Here is a 22,895-nt window from a genome sequence, read left to right on the forward strand (position 1 = left end):
TTACGCCTTTCAATAAAAGGAGATGCTCCCCACCACCGAGTATTTCCAACTTTTTATTTTGCTAAGTAATGAAGCTTAAAAAAAAAAAGAAAAATCAGTTCCTGGTACTTTTATTTCTTAGAATTTTTAATAGCAAAAGCTAAAGAAGGCACAAAATCAGAACAAATTTAGCTTTATGGAAAACCCACCATATTGCCCTTATTTTTATTTTTATTTTATTGTGTTGAGGACACTTAACATGAGATTTACTCCCCTGACAAATTTTTAAGTGTCTGATACGGTACTGTTGACTATAAGCACTATGTTGTAGAGCAGATCCCTAGAACATATTCATCGTGGGTGACTGAGACGTTATAGCCGTTGAAGAGTGACCCCCCCATTTCCCTTCCCCCCCCCCCCGGCCCCTGGCAACCACCATTCTGCTCTCTGGTCCTACGAGTCTATTTTAGATACTTCATATAAGTTGAATCACGCAGTATTTCTCCGTTAGTGATAGAAATATCCAAGAGGATCATTTTGAAACCACGTAACTTACTCAGAGCAAGACTTGAGTGTGCTTAGCAAGCTGAGGAATTTGGAATGGAGGAAGAGAAAGCAGGGCATATTTACTCAGGGTGGTGGTTGCTGTTTCCCTTTCATTTTCCTGCTAAGCCAGCAGGGGACTGAACACAACTATTAAAAGCCCAGTTCAGAAGTTCTGCTCAGTTTTCACATTAGTAACAGGTTTATATTTCTTCATGTATTTTCCTGCCCTTTAACGAATTATGAAGATTTTACTTTTTAGTTATTGTTGGCCTTTAACAGTCATTCTACAATTCCTTCATAGTAACTTGTTACATCTTTTTAGAAACCCAGTGAAAACTAAACATGCCATTTGCCGAGACACACTGCTGTGTTTGGCTAATTAGAGAAGAACTCCAAAAGGGCCATCTGTGGGCCTGGGGCCTCGCACCCACAACTGGCTTCCATCTCGGACACTCAGACGTTGGGCTGATACTAATCTGAAAGGGTTTCATATTAGCAATGGACAATCAGCAAATAGTTGCAGGCTTTTATTAAGCTCCTAGATTCAAAGAGTGAAAACCACAATGGGAAAAAAAAGTCAATAAAACCAACTATATTAAGAACTTCTGATGCTCAAAAGACACCTGAACTGAAAGGACAAGCCTCAAACTAGGAGAAGACATCTGCAAACATGTGACCAAAAACATGAGCATCTAGGAAAAAAATAAAGAACCCTTATAAATCATTAAGAAAGGAACAAATCAGTCATACAATAAATGGCCAAAAGACATGAGTAGGTGTTTCAAGAAGAAGAAACCAATAAACGTGAAAAGATGCTCAACCTCATTAGTGATCAAGGAAATGTACATTAAAACTACAACCAGAAATTCTGAGGAGCGCCTGGGTGGCTCAGTCAGCTAAGCGTCTGACTCCTGATTTCAGGTCAAGTCATGATCTCACGGTTTGGTTCATGAGTTCTAGGCCTGCGCCAGGCTCTGTGCTGACAGTGCAGCCTGTTTGGGATTCTCGGTCTCACGGTCTCTCTGCCCCTCCTGCACTCACTCTCTCTCAAAAATAAACAAACAATGGGCTAAATGGGAGATGGGCATCAAGAAGGGCACTTGTTGGGATGAACACTGGGTGTTATATGTAAGTGATGAATCACTAAATTCTATCCCTGAAATCATTATTATGCTATACGTTAACGAACTTGGATTTAAATTTAAAAAAGGAAAAAAGAAATAAAATAAACAAACATTAAAAAAAAAGAAATTCTGAGATGATTCTGACATGCCAGATATCAAGGAAACTATCACAGACTACTTGGGGCTCATGTCAAAAGCGCTCAAAGCCAACTTCTACTAGCCAGAGGGACGATTTGAATTTTAATAAGGAATAAGAATTACAAAACATTCAAATCAAAAATGTATAAAGCAATAAATTTATAATGATATTAAAAAAATTAACTGGTCACTGTATGTTAGCCAACTTGACAATACATTATATTTAAAAAAAACCCCAACTAACTGGTGACCTTCTGAGGATGAGTGGGAACCAATTCATTATTTTGAAAATTGGAAACATAACAAAAAATGAAGCATTTGTCCTGTCTTTCCTATAACTGGGTAACTAAATGGTAGATGAGGGAAGTGGTTCTTCATTTAAGTATTCCAGCTAATATGTGAAAAATGACATGGCAGAGGTAGAATATAGCCATTTTCTAACCCCCAGTGAATCAAAGGGTCTCGGCATTGCTAACACCAAAACAGCAAAGCAAAAACTAGACTTATGTGCCTACACAGACCCACAGCCTTGCCAACAGGTTCAAACACGAACCTCATCAAGCAATCATCTGGATCCAGCTGCCAATCTGCAGGAAGTGCAGAGAAGACAGGAACATGGTCAACTGCACCTTATGTGTGACATCAGCAAAGCTTAAACCAATGGAAACTCTCTAGGTCCAATATGCCAAGTTCTTTTAAGTTTACTTATTTGAGAGAGAGAGAGAGAGAGAACAAGTGGGGGAGGGACACAGAGAGAGAGGGAGAGAGAATCCCAAGCAGGCTCTCAACTGTTAACGCAGAGCCCGATGTGGGGCTCAAACCCATGAACCGTGAGATCAAGACCTAAGCCAAAGTCATATGCTTAACCAACTAAGCCACTCAGGCACCCCCTGCCAGGTTCTTTGAATAGATATGTTGTTAGGAAAATAAAAAGGTGGAAGGGGAACCTGTAGATTTAAAGTGATTTAAAAAGGGGGGGGGAATATATAAAGTCAGAAACACTAACAGGCAAAACTAAAGTGACAAGGTGATAAAACCACAAAGGAAGATAAGGAAGTTATTACTCTAAAAGGGTACTAGGTAATTTTGGATGGAGGGAGAGGACCGTAACTGGAGTGGGCTACATGGAGGGGGTTCTGGGGTGGTTGGTGAAGTTCTTTTTTTTTCTTTTTGTTCTTACATGATGGTCACAAGGGTGTTTGCCTTATACTAACTCACTAAGCTGTAAGAAATGAATTGAGCACCTTGAATCTGGCGCCTTAGACCACTCGGCCATCCTGACACCCTATAAAAAATGAACTGAAAAGTTGTTGCAAGAACACACATTATTGGGGCAACCAGGGAAACCTGAATATGGACTGCATAACTAGGTAGTATTTATGTAAGTATTTATGTACCTTTCCTCAGTGTGATAATGATATTGTGATTATATTAGTAAATGCTCATGTTATTTGGAAATACATGCTGAATTAGGTATGAGTGGCAAGGGCAATGATAACTACAAGCAAATCTCAAATAGTTCAGAAAAAGAAAATATAGGCATGTGTGAGTGCCTACACACATGCAAAGTAAGAGGCAAAGCAAATGTAGCAAAATGCTAATTGCTAAATCTAAACCAAGGGTAGAGTCATTGTATACTATTTCTGCAACTGTTCTGTAGTTTTGAAATTTTTTTAAAGAAAATTGGAGAATAAAGCAACACACACACACACACACACACACACACACACACACCCCAGAGTGAAGAACTATTTTAAAGCTACCACAGTGGCAACCGCTTTGTAAGACTACTTGGTATCATCTAGTAAAATGGATGTGCAGACCCTATGAACCAAGAAAGCTCTGAATAAACCGTGACACATGTACAAAAATGTTCAGAGCTGTGTGTGAAACGATATACTGAAAACCACCAAACTAGTCATCAACATAGGTATTTTCCCCCAAAGGAATATTCTACAGCAGTGAAAATGAATAAACTATAGCTATATATGGCCCGTAATAAGGGGACAAAACAAGTTACAAAAGAGTACATATAGTTAAGACTCCATCTAGATATACTCTTTATATTTATTTGTATGTATATTTGATATCTTTATATTTTAAAGGCAAAAAACAGACAAGTTCAACTACAGTGTTTTATGAAAAACAGGGAATGTGGGGCGCCTGGGTGGCTCAGTCGGTTAAGCGTCCGACTTCGGCTCAGGTCACGATCTCGCGGTCCGTGAGTTCGAGCCCCGCGTCAGGCTCTGGGCTGATGGCTCAGAGCCTGGAGCCTGTTTCCGATTCTGTGTCTCCCTCTCTCTCTGCCCCTCCCCCATTCATGCTCTGTCTCTCTCTGTCTCAAAAATAAATAAATGTTAAAAAAAAATTAAAAAGAAAAAACAGGGAATGAAAAACAAAATTCTGGAGAGTAGTTCCCTCTGGGGAGACAGGGCAGGACATGGAGGGCATGGAGAACTTGGAAGACATGGGCAATTTCCTATCTTTTAAAAGGTAGATGGATGGTTGGTATATATGTGGTCATTATACTGTTGGATTTTAAACTCTGTGTGCATGTCTGTAAACAGAGTTTATTTATTTTTCCAAAGATTTTTTTTAAGGTAATCTCTATACCCAATGTGGTGCTCGAACTCACCACCCCGAGATCAAGAGTTGCATGCTCAAATGAGCCAGCCAGGTGTCCCTGTAAAGAGAGTTTAAAATCCAACAGATACTGTCTATCTCAAAACAAACAAACAAACAAACAAAAAACCCAAAACAAAAAACAACACCCTAGACCACACTAGGATGATAATATTATTTCTGGACACACCCGTCGTTTCTGCACAGTTCTGACAGAGTTTATTTTAGCTGAAGCAGATAAATTTCTCTTAACTGACCAAAGACAATGACAAAACTGAAAGACCACCTGATCTAAACTTTACTGGTCGAAGACTCAGTGCAAACACTTAGTATTAATTCCTAAAAGGCAAAAGGGATGTAGGAGAGCAGAAAAATACCACAGACTTATTTAGGGTCTTTGAGAGTAAGACAGCTCCATGGCAAATAATATAATGGAGAACTGGGCCATCCATCATTAATACCACTGAAGATTGCAGGACCCTGTTTGAAATACAAAGTCCACAAATTTCTTTGACTAGTTGAGTATCACAAGCACATCAGATTCTGTCTCTATCTCTCTCTGCCCCTCCCCTGCTCTCACTGTGTCTCTCTCTCTCAAAAATAAAATAAAAACATAAAAAAAAAAACAAAAAGAATCACAAGCACGTACATTTGTGAGATCACTACAGGGATAACTAAGCACAACCATGCATAAGACTACATCTAATTGAGACTGCTAATTTCAAGCCTGACTTGAAAACCAATTTCCAAATAAGCTAAGGAATAAACAAACAAAAAACTCAATCATAAAGTGTGCCCCAGGTCCCTTCAAAGAGACAGTCCCTGAGCCCCAAAGGATTCCTCTTCCAGAGTAGCTTAAATCTTTGCTCTCAGCAATAAAACAAAAACGACCAAAAGCCACAAAATCCAAGAAGGAGGGTGAAGAGCAATCAATGAAAAACAATGGCATTTCACTATCAAACAGTTCCCGAAATCTAAGTATATCAAATTTTGATTAGAGCCTTCTGTTCTTCATCTACAATTGGTGTTAAATGTCGAGTCAACATCAATTTTATTACCTTCTACTGAGAAAAGACAACCATCAGGAAAATTAGGCTTTCAGAGTAAACAAATGCAAGAACATTACATTCTCAAGGACTCTGGAGAGGGCAAGGGCACAGAAGACCAGAGGTAAAAAGGCAGACCAGCCATGAGCTAATTACACATCTTTACTATCTCACTCCCCAAAGACTCGCATATAAATGTGAGTAGTGTTAACATCTAACGTTTTCAAATTACCATAAAATGCTGGCCTGTTTGACTTGCATTCCAGCCACAGTCCCGTTGTTTCTGCCCTGGGCTGGATTCTAGAACAGAAAAAGCTCTTTCCAAGCTAGCGGCTCTGTGGGGATCCCCTCCTTGGCTTTCATCTGCAGTGAGTCTGGGCTGCCAACGGGCACCTGAAGTGAGCACTCAGAGGCTCCCAGGAGACACCCCACCCCCCCAATGGCTTCAGTTCACGTGTATCTGTGCTAACACCACAGTGACCACTTGGAACGGAGGATGAGTTTCATTTTCCACCTTTCTTTCTAGGGCTGTGTATAGCTTACCTGACATTCTATTTCCTTTCCCATATAAAACTCAGTGTGGACTTAAGGAATTCTTTAAACAGGAAAGCAAGCTTCCAAAAAAAATATCAGAGGAATGAAAACAAAACTAAGAGTGTTTATTCTTTAAAGGGAATTGCCAAAAGGCACTTGATATTAATACAGAACTTCCTCGCCAAAGCTAGCTTGAACAGGCTCAATAGAGACTAATTCCTGTAGATACCACTAATACAAAAATAAGTCTTAAGATTTCATTGGAAGATGATTTATGTAAACAACGAGAAGGGCTTATAATTTATTCTATAATGTTACATCCAAGTTCCAGTTCAAAATTCTGGATTTCAATTTGGAGATAGTTCTTCATATTTTCAAAGAGTTTTTTTATTTGAGATGAGAGAAGTCAAAAAGAACTTTCTTCAATCTATAATGTAGAAGGTATATTAACGTAAAAACCCTAGTTCTTCCTTCTTGCGCAATGCCTCCAAGTGCTTGGAGGAAACACCATGCCTTGTTCTATACCCGTTCTTCATTATCAGAGTAGAGTGTTCCAGCAAACATGGGCAACATTCAGTCAGCTATGTAGCTGCAAGAAGAGACGAAAGACGACACCTTACAATTACACAACCTCCTTCCTCTTCCGCTTATCCACCCATGAGTCAGCACAGAGAATTTGGTCTGTAGCTGGAGGCTGATCCCCACTACGCCACAGCTCATGCCCTGAACTGGGCCAAGAAGGCTAGGGGATGAAGGGATACAGTCCTGCTCAGGGAATGGAGGGGGCCTATAACAAGTGAAATAGCAAGAGGAGGAGCCTTGTTTGGTTAGTTGTTTTTTGCCTGGGAGCACAGTATGTTCCCTTTGAATGCAGTTTTGATAAAACTTTCAGATAATACGCTACACTTTGAGCACATTATAAATATGATAGAGTGGAAATTATGATCTAAGACTGCAGTGGAATGCATTTTATGGTCACCACTTATTCAGCCCTGCTGATAATAGCCGGATGCACGGAGATTTTTATTGCTCTCCGACAAAGGCCACCAAAAGAGAATCTGAGCTAGAAGCAAAATGAAAACAAACAGTAGAAGCAAGAGCAGGCACCAAGGTTATCAAGAATTTTACAAAACCCTAGAAAACCATATATTTACACCAAAAGGAAGAGAATGAAAAAGATCTTTCTCACCTTTTGAAAGTTCTCCTTCCACAAATCTTCTACGACTATGTATCCTCGTAAACCCCAGTCATATAATTTCTCCCCGCTGACCTTGAAACAAAATATAAAAGATCCATTGCTATTCCATACATGACTGGTTAGAACCAGAATCTTCCATTTTCCTTTTTACTCTTTTCAAAAGAGCTGTATTTAAGCATATGACGACCCCAGAAGTCTTTGGACATACACATTAAAACTGTGCAACATAAGCAAATAAAACGAGTAAGAATTGTAGCATAAGAAGAAAACATAGTTTGGTTGTGCAGTTATTGTTTAAAATAATTTGCCATAAATTACAGGCGTATAAGGACAAAAATGTAGGAGGTCAGCTGCTGGTATATGAAATTCCTGAAAGTGAGACACAGAAAGAAGGCTTCTGCCTATCTCATCTAGTGCATCATGGCCAACCAAGTCACATTGGCCCAGCTGAAAATCACTCATTCATTGTAGGGGCTGAGGTAAAAAATAGGTGAGCCCAATGAAAGATGTTCGTAGTTCTTCCAGGTCGCCCAAAACAAAAGGCTTCAAGTTTCTATAGGGATTTTGCCTCTTGATCCAAGATCCCTTCTACAACATCCTGAGAGGTAGGTCCCAGGGTCAGAAAATACTTTGGGGCCAAGGAACTCACTACTTAATATGATATTGTAATAGCATGGCACCACACTATCAGCGTGGAGTTCGATGTGGGGTTTGAACTCATGAACTGTGAGATCATGACCTGGGCCGAAACCGAGAGTCAGACACTCAAATGACTGAGACACTCAGATGCCCCTAGTATTGAGTTTTCTTTTTTGTTTTTAAATGTTTTTATTTATTTTTGAGAGACAGAGAGAGACAGAGCGTGAGCAGGGGAGGGACAGAGAGAGAGAGGGAGACACAGAATCCGAAGCAGGCTCCAGGCTCTGGGCTGTCAGCACAGAGCCCGATGCGGGGCTCAAACCCACAAACCGTGAGATCATGACCTGAGCCTAAGTCAGAGGCTTAACCAACTGAGCCACCCAGGCGCCCTTAGTATTGAGTTTTCTTTAAAAAATGCTTCTAGTGGGGCACCTGGCTGGCTCAGTCAGTAGAGGGTATGACTCTTGACCTCAGGGTTGTGAGTTCGAGCCCTTTGTGGGGTGTGGAGCCTACTTAAAAAATATGCTTCTAGGAATTTGCATTCATTGGTCCTATACATGACATATGATGTTGATTACTCTTCCACGTGAAATTTCTTCTTCAAATTTCTGAAAGCAGTTATTATTCCCTTTCTAATTGTTATAATCATTGATCTACGTATAGCATTTTAGTTTACAAAGTACTTTCACATGAATTATCTCTATTCTAAATAATAGCCCTGTGCAGTAAATAGGCAAAGATTTTAAGGAAATATTCAGAGGCCAAGTGACTTGTCTAACTAAGGTCACAGTGTTAGGAAATCCAGTGGTTTTACTAGCTGGTTTCTTATAACTTAGAGTCTTCTAGTTCTTCTAATTGTTCTTAAAATATATGATACTCTCAGACCCATCGAGCATTTACCATGTATATAACACAATTCTTGGTGTTTTAAATTTCTGAGAGGAAAACAAGATTTGCCATCTAAAAAGGGTTTTATTACAGTACTTCTACCCAAATGCTACTGAACAAAAAACGTGAGCAATTAAGTGGCTGGTCCAAGGTCAGGGTATTCATACACAAACTTTAAACTGTGAAAGCGGAATTAAATGACATTAAAACAGTTACAGAAGATCTCTTTCAATCACTGGTGTCTCTTTTTGTTTTATTATAGCCAAATATATGTACAATTTACCATTTTAACCATTAAAAACCATCACCATTATCCATTTCCAGAACTTTCTCATCACCTCAAACAGATCACTAATGTTTTATATCTAGTGAAAATAAAGTCAATGGTTTTGTTCTGGCTTACTCTAAGCACAAAATAAAAGACAAAACTCCTTCCCACTGACTTTAAAAATAAATTAGAATACAACTCATATTTTCATTCCACTATCTTGGCTGTGTATACAAAAGATCTTTTGCAACATATGCTGTGGCACCTAAGATAAAAAAGGCCTCTACTCAGGGGGAAGCCACATATGCTTCTCAACCAGCAGCCAAGCCTACTGTCCAGACCCTATCCATTTACTGTTGAAACCACAAGAGACTGAGATGATGTGTGATTGTTTTTGTGACACAGGGCAGGCAGACATAATTCACTGTTCCTGAGCTGGAGCTGAAGCAGGCAGAGGGATGTTAACTGTCTGCCTCCAGGACTGCTATAAACAATGTCAAGCCCATGCTGTAACGATCTTACTGGGGGCACTTGGGTGGCGCAGGTCATGATCTCACAGTTCATGAGTTCAAGCCCTACATCGAGCTTGTTGCTGTCAGCACAGAGCCTGCTTTGGATCCTCTGTACCCCTCTCTCTGCCCCTCCCCGACATGCACTCTCTCAAAAATAAAAACATTTAAAAAAAGAGAGATCTTATTGGCATCTGCTCCTAAAGCCACCAATTTCTCATAGCCGGAGGCACTGGCCTCCCACCTACAACTGCAACACAATCCAGGAATCCAGACTCAGTCCTGTCATGAAGACTACTCCAGGACCTCAACGTCAGATCAGTCTGGCTCAGAGCCCCGAGAGCCCAAATGTAATGACCGTACTGCTGCTCCTCCTGGGACTAAGTCTCCACGTGATAGGGCACCTCTAGCAACTGGGTCCCCATCTCCATATGCTGTCGAGGAGTTGAAAACCTACAGCCTGTCTTGTTCTTTCCAGTTTTCCAAGAGACTCTATGTCTAGAGTTCCACTAAGTCCAGACACTACCACCCTGAGGAAGTCCAGTCTACATCGGTGGTTCTCAAACATCTCGGACACTCAAATCCCCTGGAAGGCTTGCTAAAACACAGGTGGCTGGCCCTAACACTCAGAGTGTCTGAGTCAGTCTGTCAGGGTTGGGGCCAAGAATGTACATTTCTTTTTTTAAGTTTATTTTGGAGAGAGAGAGAGAGCCAGTGTGGAAGGTGCAGAGAGAGAGGGAGACCGAGGATCTGAAGCAGGCACCATGCTGATAGCACAGAGCCCGATGCAGGGCCTGAACTCACAAACCATGAGATCATGACCTGACCCAAAGATGGATGTTTAACCGACTGGGCCACCCAGGCGCCCCGGGAATGTGTATTTCTAACGAGCCAGGTGATTCTGATGCTGATGGTCTAGGAATCACACTTTGCAAGTGGCTAGTCTAGCTGTTATAGACTGAATTGTGTCCCTGAAAATTCATGCTGAAGTCCTAACCCACAATGTGACTGTATGTGGAGACAGGGCCTGTAATTAAGGTTAAATGAGGTAATAAGAGTAGGGCTCTAATCCAATATGAACGGTGTTATTATAAGACACATTATAAGACACACTGTGAAATGGTGGCCATCTGCAAGCCAAGGAGAGAGGATCTAGGAGAAGCCAATCCTACCAACACCTTGATCTTGGACTTCCAGCCTCCAGAACAGTGAGAAAATAAGTTTCTGTTGTTCAAGCCCTCCAGTCTATGGTATGTTGTTATGGGACCTTGAGAAGACTAAAACGTAGCTTTACCCATCTCGCCTGCCACTCTGTTCTCCTACTTGACAGGATGTCACCAAGCTGAGGCCTGAAGGGAAAGAAAGAAGCAGCCAACTGAGAGCCCCGGGAAGGGCATTCCCAGCAGAAGGGACTGCCTTGCTTGAAGCCTCCAGCAAGGCAAGGGAGGATGGCACCAGGACCAGGAAGAGGGTGCGGGGGGCCAGAGCACAGGCTTATGCCTGCAGCTCCAAGGAGGACAGGCTGTGACCAGACACATCCAAATGGAGAATGACCCATAACTATCAGCTTTGGAGTCTGAGTCTTTAGACTTCCATGTAACTATGCCAAGAAAAGTTATCCTCATTTTCTTTGACTAATATTCAAATGAGTGTGCATTCTCTGAACACTGACGTGATTGGAAGGAGGGCCAGAACTGAGGCATGTAGTGGAGAAAAACATTTAAATTGGTGGTAGTTCATCTATGTGTGCAAAGAAATTTTAGCCTACTGCTATAAAAGCTGCAAAATAAGAAAATTAAGCAATAAACCTAAACACACATAAGCAAGAATAAAGCACACCCCAGCTTACTGGGCCTACTTACCTGGACAAACACGATGGCTTGTTGTGGATAATAAAGAGAGGCAGCTAATCCCATGAACCCAGGGGGATACACCAACTTCTTTATTTTTGAACCTATTAAATAAAAAGTTGTAGATACCATCAGATGAGTCATTATCCTTACCATCACAATTTGCCCTGGATATCTAACACTGAATATGACTTCTTTTCTTTGGTCCTACATTAACGGAGAATGTGCCCCAAAATGTCATATGCACTGGAGAGAACCACACATTTTCATAGTTCTACTGAGATATAATTCACACAACTCACCCATTTAAAGTGTATATTCAATGGCTTCTGATGTATTCACAGAGATGTGCAGCCCATCACTACAATCAATTCTAGAATATTTTCATCACCCCCAAAATAAACCCCATATCCATTAGCAGTCACTCTCCATATTCCCCCATTATCCCCATCCCTAGGAAAGCACTAATGTACTTTCTGTCTCTACATGTTTGCTTACTCTGGACATTTCACATAAATGCAGCTATAATATGTGGTCCTCTGTGACTGGCTTCTTTCATCTGCACAATGTTTTCAAGAAAACCACCGCTTCTAAGGAAGCAGAAACAAAGACTGATCTGAAAAGCAGCACACAGCACTTTGGTTTCTAAGGTTTATGTTCTTTTACAGTAAACTGGCTTCTTATTAAGTACCGAACACAAGTACTGCCTTCCTCTTCTTTCTAATGCTCCATGAAAATAACAGTAAAAGAATAAAATACAGATAATAAATCCACAACAAAAAGGAAATGTGTGGAGGGGCCACTGGGAGATAAGAAGTGTCATCTAATTTTCCAGAAATGGTGGGCGAACAGAAGCAAGAGGACACACGGCTGTGAAGTCCTGAGGAGGCGCTGCAGTGAAGGGAGCAGAGTGTCCCCTGCAGCCCAGACATGGCAGGTCCTGTGAAGGATGGAGAAGGCAGCCAAGCATCAAGATGCGGGGGTGGGGGGTCGGGAGAGATGGGGCAGGGAGATGGGGGGATTTCGGATGGACACAAAGGCGAGTCCTGTGCACAGCCTAGGTGACTCTCTCCTTCCTCCGTGCCATCTTAGTGCAAAACTGCCTGTGGCCAGTCTAACCAGGCAGACTTTCACAAAGGTGGAGAAGTATCTCTAAAGGAATGCCATGAGTTTCCTGCTGAGAACCAAGATAGCTCGTCACAGTTTGTGCCCAAGAGTAGAGCCCTCCTCAGGTGGGCCCTGGGTGGAGGCACCCTCCATAGAGAGGCAGTTCCCTTCCAGCTCACCCTGAGGTAGAACTTGCTGGCCAGCAAGCCTCATCTATACACTAAAAGTTCTTGTTTTTATTTTTTACATTTTAAAAAATTTATTTTTGAGAGAGAGAGAGCGAGCGAGCGAGCACAAGTTGGGGAGGGGCAGACAGAGAGGAAGACACAGAATCCAAAGCAGGCTCCAGGCTCCGAGCTGTCAGCACAGAGCCCGATGTGGGGCTTGAACTCACAAACCGCGAGATCATGACCTGAGCTGAAGTTGGACACTTAACCAACTGAGCCACCCAGGTACCCCTACCCTAAAAGTTCTTAATAGCATTTCAATCACCTTGCTCTTAAACATGACTGTACAACCAAGGACCACCAGTCATTTGAGGAAAGCCTGCAACATAAAAGAGGAGATCAAGACAAGCAAGAAGGGGGAAAAAAATGACCTGGTAGGAAACAAAAGAACTTAAAAACCAAGCTAAACGTGTTATTAAGTATCACTGAATGAATTTGATAAATTCAACAAGCTACCCCAATTAAAAGAAAAAAGAGTTCTATGAAAAAGAAACATTCAGAGAACAAGAAAGAGGTACTTGGAAATGACAAAAGTAAAAAAAAAATCAAAAGGAGTAAAATAAAATAATAAGATAATAAAAGAGATATTTAGGGTTGTTTAAACAGCTCCACTGCTAATTAATGAGTTCAGGGAGGAAAAAGAATAAGAGTAAAGAGAAAGTAATTTTCAGACTTGGAAGAATTTGGAAAGTTTCCCTGCAACAAGGGCTTTTTTGAAAGTGACTTGACCACGTAGTTCAACAACATGGCAAAGAAAACCAAGGAGAAGATGGCATGGAACCCAAAAAAAGGGGGTCAAATCCAAGAAAGCAGGAAGCCATGTCCCAAGACCACAGCTGTGTTGAGCTTCAGTCCAGACTGCAAGACGATGTATGAGAGAGGCCTTCAACTACCTCCATTTTGACCTCAGTCTGCACTTGCCTTTTTTTTTTTTTTTTTAAGATTTTGCTTTTAAGTTATCTCTACACCCAACTTGGGGCTTGAACTACAACCCTGAGATTAAGAGTCACATGCTCTACCAATGGAGCCAGCCAGGTGACCCTCAGCCTGCACTTTTTAATTGATTAAATTCCTCTTTCCAGCTTATCTCTTAATTCAGGCAAAAGACTCTGAGCAAAGCATCCTCTGATGGGAATATGGAAGCTACCCCCTTAAGCAATACGGACCCCCCTGAGCCAGCAAGACCCCATGTGACTGACCGCAAGACACCGCCTTGACCCTTACTGACTACCTGCACTTACCACCGACCTTTGCTCCACATTTCCCTTACGTAAACCTGGAAGCATTTTCAGCACTTTGGAGACAGTCTCTGAGATGCTAGTCTGCTATCTTTCCGGTGTCAGCCTCACTTAAATAAATTCCTTTGTTTCACCACCGCTCATCTCTCTTCCTATGGATTTTGTCAGTGGAGAGTAACTGAACCTGGTGTGTTTATGACCCCCGAAGACAGGCACTCTTGCACCCTTGCGTCCCGGCTACGCGTAGAGCCCTGGGAAAAGGGGAATGGGCAGAATAGAAGCAGCATGCAGAACCGGGAGAAACCTGAGAATGAGGTTAAGAAAACTAGTGGAGAGTGAAACAGGAGAATTCTCTAGAAATGAACTTGGACCTAGAAAGTCTCTGCTGAGAGGCACAGGGTTTTTGACATGGGCCACAGATAGATGCAAGCACAATGTATGTTACTGACACTTATGCAGTAAGAATAACCTAAGTGTTGCTTATTGGTTTGAAACTTTAATTTTTTTTTTATGTTTATTTATTACTGAGAGACACAGAGCGTGAGCAGGGGAGGGACAGAGAGAGGGGGGAGACATAGAATCCAAAGCAGGCTCCAGGCTCTGAGCTGTCAGCACAGAGCCCCCAACGTGGGGCTCGAACTCACAAACTGCCAGATCGTAACCTGAGCTGAAGTTGGTTGCCCAACCAACTAAGCCACCCAGGCGCCCCTATTGATTTGAAACTTTAAAAAGACATGTCTCCAAAGATGGAACTAGGGTCACAGGAGACAAATGTTATTAATATAGACTCTTCTTGGATTGAAAGGACATAATAACTCTAGAAGAGAAAATGCTGTTATATCCCCGGTGTCCCACCTGTAAGCTCGAAGCTTTAAGTTCCCGAGCAGCTCACACAAATGGGGACCAGGTGAAGGGCAGCAAACCCGACATCCAGCCATTTTTCAGTCATCTAGGGAAAACTGGCACGCGGCAGCTCTTGAACCTCTAGCTCCTGATGGGAACCCACAATGAGCTGAGGGCCCCAGAAGTTCATGAAGGAAGCACGATCCCCTGCCTCCGCCCTTGTCTCCGTGCCCAGAGCTCCCAGGAGGCCAGTGGTGTGGGCTGTAACTATCAGCACTGCCAGGGGAAAAGCAATGGCTGCCAAAGCTGAGGATGCAGGGAGGAGCCACAGAAGGCAATGACAGTGGGCAATGACTGCCTGCCACCCGTGAGTGACCAGGCCAAGTCCACTTCCTCTGAACGATCAACCACTCACCTCTCTTCCGAGAGAGGTGCCTCTTGTCGCCACCAGCCATGGCCATCCTCATCAGCTGAGGCGGACTATCTTAGCAGTTATGCTCAAGAAACCCTATGATATGACCCAGCAGTCCCTCTTCTGGGTATATACCTGAAGGAAATGAAATCGGGAGCCCAAAGAGGTATCTGGGCTCCCATGTTCACTGCAGCATTAGTCACAACAGCCAAGATGTGGAAACAATGTGTCAATGGAGGAGTGGGTAAAGAAACTGTGGTAACCATATGAATGGAATATTATTCAGCTTTAAAAAAAAGAGACCCTGTCATTTGCAACAACATGGATGAACATGGATGACATTATACTATGTGAAATAAACCAAAAAGAGAAAGAACAAAAACTGCATGATCTCACTGATATATGGAATCTTAAAATGTCAAATGCAGGGGCGCCTGGGTGGCTCAGTTGGTTGAGCGTCCGACATCAGCTCAGGTCATGATCTCACAGTTTGTGAGCTCGAGCCCCACATGGGGCTTGCCGCTGTCAGCAAAAAGCCTGCTTCAGATCCTACGTTCCCCTCTCTCCTTGTCCCTCCCCGGTTCACACCCTCACTCTCAAAAATACATAAAACATTAAAAAAATTTTTTTTAAGTCAAATGCATCGAAGCAGACAGCAGAAGGGTGGTTACTAGGAGCAGAAAGGTGGAGGAAATGGGGAGATGTTGGTCACAGGGTACAAAGTTGCAGTTACGTAGAAAGAGTAAGTCTAAAGAGTAATGTACGGCATAATGACTATAGTTAATAATATTGAACCTTGGAAATTAACTAACAGAGATTACAGGTGCTTTCATCTCAAGAAAAGGTAATTATGACAGAAGATATATTAATTAGCCTGAATGGAGTAATCATTTCACCATGTAAATCTATCAAAATGTCATGTTGTACACCTTGAATGTATATAATTTTTATTAAAAAATAAAATTTTTAAAAAGACAAAAAAAGAAAAGAAAAGAAAAGAAAAGAAAAGAAAAGAAATCCCACCCAGGAGGGCTCTTCTGGGCCCACCCTGCTGCTGCCAGAATAGGGGACCATCTACCCAAGGGGCCCCAAACCACCGACCATCCACTAAACATACCTACCATCCCGCTCATCTTACTGAGTGACCACCTGATGCTGCTCACGTCAGGCCCTTCTACCCCAGCACCCTGAGGAAAAGGCCCATTGTCGAGTACATGTGTGGGAATGTGTACGTGCACATGTACTTTTCTGAAAACGAATTAGGGTGTCACATTATGTTAAACCTACTGAGCCCTCCCAGGAGAAGGAAAAGGAGAGAAGAACAAACAAACCAGCAAGCAAAAACAAAGGAATAGAACCCGCAGCAGTGGGTGTCCTTATGCTGCTGTTGTGCCCAGGAGAGCGTAGTCCGCAGTTCTCCTCGGGATGGTCATCCCAGTGGATGTGCAGGGGGATAAACGCTAGGGAGCACAGCAACACGCCCGGCGGAGGAGGCTTTATTTAGGGCCATGCTCTAACCATGTGGGGGGCGGGGGGCTAATCTCACTTGATTCCACATTCCTGACTCCCTAACAGTAGCCAAGATTCCAGAACCCTGGCCTTGGGATCTTCATAATTTCCAAACACTGTCTAAATAAGACAGGAATGCTTTTTTGGACAGCTTTACAAAAAGGAGGGGAAAGAAGTTTGGGGGAAAAAAATTGGTTCAACTCTTTTTCAAGTCGATTAGTAAAAATGAACTCTAACTTTAGTTCTTACATATTCTGCACAAGATGGGAGGAAGGCATGGAAACTACAACAGGACTTCATTCCACAGGTTGTCTCTAGATTCTAAAATGACAGTCAAGGCATGTACAGAAAAACTTTTTAAATGGTTCTTTTTTCTTTAAGTGAGCTTCATGCCCAGCGCAGACCCAACATGGGGCTTGAACTCAGGACCGTGAGATCAAGACCTGAGTTGAGATCAAGATTTGGACACTTAACCGACTGAGCCACCCAGACACCCCCAGAAAAGCTTTTTAAAATAGGAGGAATGGGTACCAAAGCAGTCACTGTAGTTAATCTTTTATGAGGGTCTGATCATAGGGTTCATAAACTCTTTATTTTGGAAATTCTGTAAAGTCTGAATTTTATAGTCAGTGAAAACTTCAGTAGTTTGTAACACATTCATCTCATTATAGTGAAGTATCTTATCATCCTTTATTTCCTATAATAAATGTTTTGCAATCCAGCAGTATGGTGTAGTGATATATTTCAGTTGACATTCGTTAGCTTTTAAATGTTTTTAAAGTTTTAAAAGTTTTAATAGCATCACTGATAACCAAAACTATGATACATCAAGAAATTAACAAAATCACTGTTCTATTTATACTGTGATTAATACCCACACCCAATAGTGAAATAAACAGAAACAGTTACTCAGGTGTGACAGACTTCGGTTAACAAAAATTCACTCTTTGTGTAGCAAAGAAAGACAGTAATCTGATCAAGAAAATGTGCCTATAGGGGCGCCTGGGCGGCTCAGTCAGTTGAGCAGCTGACTTCGGCTCGGGTCATAATCTCACAGTTCGTGGGTTCCAGCCCCAGGTTGGGCTCTGTGCTGACAGCTCAGAACCTGGAGCCTGCTTCCGATTCTGTGTCTCCCTCTCTCTCTGCCCCTCTCCTGCTCACATTCTCTCTCTCTCTCTCTCTCTCTCTCTCTCAAAATTAAACATTAAAAAAAATAAAAAGAATAAAAAGAAAATGTGCCTATAAAGGATAATGATATTCTTTTTTTAACCAAGAGTATATAATTTCTTCCATTTCATATTTTTATAATTTCCATATATGCTTAAAATCAAATATAGTGGAGAAAATAACCATATCAATTATATATATATATTAATTATATTATATTATATTATATTATATTATATTATATTATATTATATATTCAGGAACCAACTGAATTTTAAATTTACATATATATATATTTATTTATTTATTTCAGGAACCAACTCATTATTCTGACAACTGGCAAATGAAAAGAAAGAACCAAATACCTCTTATCTATCCCTTATGAGCTGTTTAAAAAACACACACACAAAATTGCACCTACCTCTAGCCAAAAGAAGTCCAAGAATGCCAGCAAAACCAATAACACCAAGTCTTGGAAAAAATCCAGGAGGTGCATTTTGGAGATATTCATAGTTGTCTACAATAGAATCAGACCAGGAAACAGTTCCATAAATTGCCCATTAAAAAACAAAAAAATCTTACATATAACTAGTATACATAGTATCAAATGCTTCTCAGATAATGTGTTCTTTGCTTTATTTTAATATGCTTTTTTTTCCCAACACATTCTTTTTATGCGATACATAAATGTGATTTACTATTCACATGGCAAGTATTCAATTTTCAAACACTTCTGGTCTGATGACCTACTGACAATAAAGAAATGTCCAATTACCTTCATATCCCTGGATGTAACAGATTTGAATCAACTATTCACAAGGGAAGAAATACCAATACAGGGATTCCTTGTTGTCCAAACACAGAAACAGAATAGACTTGGACAGATCTGTCGCTATCTTGAAGCTTTGCTTCAAGTTCTCTAAAAGTCAGGAACCAAACACATGAAACTCTCAGGGACTAATGTGTCCTTTGCTATGTGAATTCATTATCTGAACTCAAGTATAGAATACATTTGGACAATGAAGGACACTTGTAGTGCAAGTATACGTGGGAAATAGTCAATGGTGATAGAAGAAACGAACACAAATAAATGCAATATGTGAGCCTGTGTGTCAGGCCTCAACACGCCTTATGGCTTCATTTGAAATGATGCTTCCTCTCCTGTCCACTGAGCCAGTCTCACCAAATAAGAGCCATCTGTATTCCTAACCTCCTCAGAAAAGCCTTTCCTATTATACTTATCAGACCACGCCTCTCTCTCTCCTCTGATATCCCATCATAGTTTTTCTCTGTACCATCATCATTTGGTACGTAATCCTACGGCACCTTGTGTTTAATTATTCAGGGGTGTGTTTTATGTCTCCTCAAGGAGAACATATGCTCCTGAATGGTGGATCGCTTAGACTTCTATGTTATATTCCCTCAGTGCTAATAGTGGATGTTCATCCCACAGATATTTACTAAAAGCACTGCTACGTGTTGATGGATACTGAATGAATTAGCAAATGGGTTTCAGAGAGGCTGTAACTTAAAAAGCCTTCACGTCTCTCTCTCAACCCCATCTAGAGCATTCCCTATCTGCTTCCAGTTTCCGGGACATGGAACACTGAGTCACTCCTCCAAGCCTTGATCATGCTGTGCCCTCTGTGCGGAATGCTACCCAAGTTCCACCCGCACATCTTGGTGTGGCTAACTCTATTCCAAGATTCATCTCAGAAATTCTTCCCTGACTCTTCCCATCCCTCCAATCTCCACCAAACTAGTCTCCTTCCTCTGCCCCTTCAACAGTGCTCTGTGACGGTCTCTGTATTTGTGCCAGTGGTGAGTAATTGATGATATGTGCCTCAGTGGCTGTGACCACTGTCTTAATTGGCCGTGATCTTCAATGCCTGCTGTGATGGTGACTTAGTAAATGTACACGGAACTGAACTAACCAGAATACTTGGTAATTTTCTCCCCCGAAAAAGAGCAGATACATGTCAGTTTTCCATTTCCTAGGTTATTTGGGAAATGCAGTGATCATTTTAAATACTACTCTACGGCTTGGGCTATTTGCATGGATTCCTGTCTGGCCTTTTATTTATTTTGCCTTTAACCTAGTTTTCACTTTCCATCTTTTTGTCTGGGTCATCTGAAGCAATGTTCTACTCCCCCTCCCTTTTTTTTTTTTTTTTTTTTTTTGCCTACCAGCACGGAGTTTTCAATTTGAGATGTGCACACGGAGCAGTTGATAGAAGGGCACCCAGATGGCCTTGGTGAGCTGAGGTGAAGTGGGTAAATCACAAAGAAACGGAAAAGGAGATAAGCTAAGAGACTGCAGTGAAGCCACAGCCCAGCTTCTGGTAACATGTCTTGGCTGCGACTGCCGGGAAATGGACAGATCGCCTTGGCAGACGACAACACAACTCATAATGGAATGTTTCTTCTGAAGAGCTTTTGTAGTAACCAGTCCAAGAGAAGGAAAACAAGACTTACACTGCCAATAATGCCTACTGCTATGAGTCACTGGGAAGTGACAGGTAACAATGGAAAGATCTCCTCAATCACAGGAGTTCTTTAGTTTCTTCAGATTAAAAATGAAGATAAGAAAAGCACACAACTGTTAGGGTTATGAGGATTATACATTAATTAATATTTTAAAGCACTTAGACTAGTTCCTGGCATGTAATAAAAACTAAATAAGTGTTTATAAAATTAATAAAATTAAGATGTCACTCATACATGATATTATTCATGGATGTTAGTAATCACATATCAGCACATCAACACTCTACAATGATCCTCTCAAGGAAATAAACCATATTCGTGCTTGTTTTATTTAGTCATAGAAACAAACACTTGCAAAAACACGAGTTTTTCTTTGCTGAGATGCCCAGTAAGGAGAATGAAATAAGATCAATGTCTATTAATTCACTGGTTTCTGATGGACACTAGTCAGAATATAGACTATGAACCTAGTTTATAAGTGTATGGCATAAGCTGATGTGAAAAACAATCAAGGACAATAAAAACCCAATGAAAAAATATAAGAACACTACTTATGCAATAAGGCCTTCCCTAGGCACACCAGTCTAGTTCCTTCTTGCCTCTAAAGTTCTGTAACATGTATTAACAGCCATACACATGAGCTAACCTGATTCTGAAAACCTACTGATGAGTCAGTATGGGTTAGTGTGAGTTAGGGCATTGCACTTGGAAACAGATGTAAAGAAAAAGTAAAATCCAGTGTATCTGAACTTGTTAGCCCAACGATCCTTGAAGAGATCCTGAAGAGACTTCCCAAATGTTTACGGGACACTAGTTCTCTGAAATCTGATGAAAACAATAGATCTTCTTTCCAGAAAAATCCACATAGCTCTAATATTCTGCATACAACTTTAAGGAATTCCAGATCTCTTGGAGCCCATCCATGGGATCCCAGTTAAAAAGTCCAATATTAATGAAGAAACTGATTATGCCTAATTAAAAATCAACTTACCTAACCCCCACTGAACCAAGTTCTGCATCTTGGGTTTAGTTTGTGAGTACATTTCCTAAAGAGGTGAAAAGAAAATGAGTGAGAAGGATATGCTGATTACAGAGAAGCAACAAATATAATCGTCTTTACTGAATAAATTCTCATGTTAATAACACTTTTTTTTTAAAGAGAAGCTTTCTTTTTTTAAAAAAAAAAAAGGTTATTTATTTATTTTGAGAGAGAAAGAGAGAGAGCGAGCACAAGTAGGGGAGGAACAGAGAAAGAGGGTGAGAAAGAGAATCCCAAGCAGACTCCGCACTGTCAACATAGAGCCTGATGTGGGGCTTGAACCTACAAACTGCAAGATCATGACCTGAGCTGAAATTAAGAGTCAGACACTTATCTGACTGAGCCACCCTGCTGCCCCAATAACACTTTTTGAACAAAGGGATATAGTGTCCATCTGGGTATTTTTATGTTCTTTTTTTCTTTTGTAATTTCCCCTTCACCACAAATTGTTCAGGAGAACAGTTTATTATTACCACAGGAAGGAAATTTCACGTAGAGTGATTTCAACAAACCCAGCCTTTTTATTCTTCTATTACATTCTGAGAGAACAGGCAAAAATCAATCCCCTTGATAATCAAAGTGGCAATTTTTTCCTGTGAGATTAAATTTGTCTTTCATATTAAGTCCATTTCCTGATACGCTATGATTTTAGAGTCTGTATGTGAAAACTGCCCATCTGGAGCAGGAATGACCAGTTTGAAAAGGACAAGGGAGTCTGTATCCATGTTTTGAGAGACACCCCAATCCTGGAGTAAATGAAGTATTAACATTCTCTTAATAACAATGACAACAACAACAACAACATGGCTTTGTACATGAACATCATATATCCTAAAGAAAACAAGGGACTAGCTAGAAGGTACCCCACCTTTAAGAAGTCTACAGTAAAGACAGGAAAAGAGACACAGGGGTATCAGAAGGTATCAGAACCAGCTGCCACCTGGAAAAGGATTTGCTTTATTTAATTTGGTCCAAGTCAGAACAAGTTAACCTAATACTATTAAATGCCCTTAAACAGTAAGTGATGAACTACTGAATTCTACTCCTGAAACCAATATTGCACTGTATGTTAACTAGCTGGAATTTATTTATTTATTTATTTATTTATTTATTTATTTATTTTAATGTTTATTTATTTTTGAGACAGAGAGAGACAGAGCATGAACAGGGGAGGGTCAGAGAGAGAGGGAGACACAGAATCTGAAACAGGCTCCGGGCTCCGAGCTGTCAGCACAGAGCCCGATGCGGGGCTTGAACCCACGGACTGCGAGATCATGACCTGGGCCGAAGTCGGACGCTCAACCGACTGAGCCACCCAGGCGCCCCTAACTAGTTGGAATTTAAATAAAAATTTGAAGAAAAATAAATAAAATATACTTACAGATTAGTAGGAAAATTAACAAAAAACAATAAATACTGAATTCAGAGGAGGACATAAAGAACATGAAAAAGTTGAATACTGCTTCATTAAAATCAATTATTGGTATTTTATGCCCATAAAAAGAAAGAACAGCTATAGATAAAT

The 22,895-nt window shown here is 41.0% G+C and overlaps 1 protein-coding gene across 1 annotated transcript in view; it reads right to left on the reverse strand.

The window, feature by feature from the left end:
* The window catches only part of APOO (apolipoprotein O), a 57,133-nt gene that overhangs the window by 9,039 nt on the left and 25,199 nt on the right, over positions 1-22,895 (reverse strand). The window contains exons 4-7 of the mRNA XM_058712566.1: positions 21,323-21,377; positions 18,266-18,361; positions 11,354-11,445; positions 7,179-7,259 (exon numbers count right to left, since the gene is read on the reverse strand). Coding sequence (XP_058568549.1) covers positions 7,179-7,259; positions 11,354-11,445; positions 18,266-18,361; positions 21,323-21,377 — 324 coding nt within the window. The remainder of the gene's footprint in view (positions 1-7,178; positions 7,260-11,353; positions 11,446-18,265; positions 18,362-21,322; positions 21,378-22,895) is intronic.

Source organism: Neofelis nebulosa, chromosome X, assembly GCF_028018385.1.
Source record: "Neofelis nebulosa isolate mNeoNeb1 chromosome X, mNeoNeb1.pri, whole genome shotgun sequence".
Taxonomy (NCBI): Eukaryota; Metazoa; Chordata; class Mammalia; order Carnivora; family Felidae; genus Neofelis; species Neofelis nebulosa.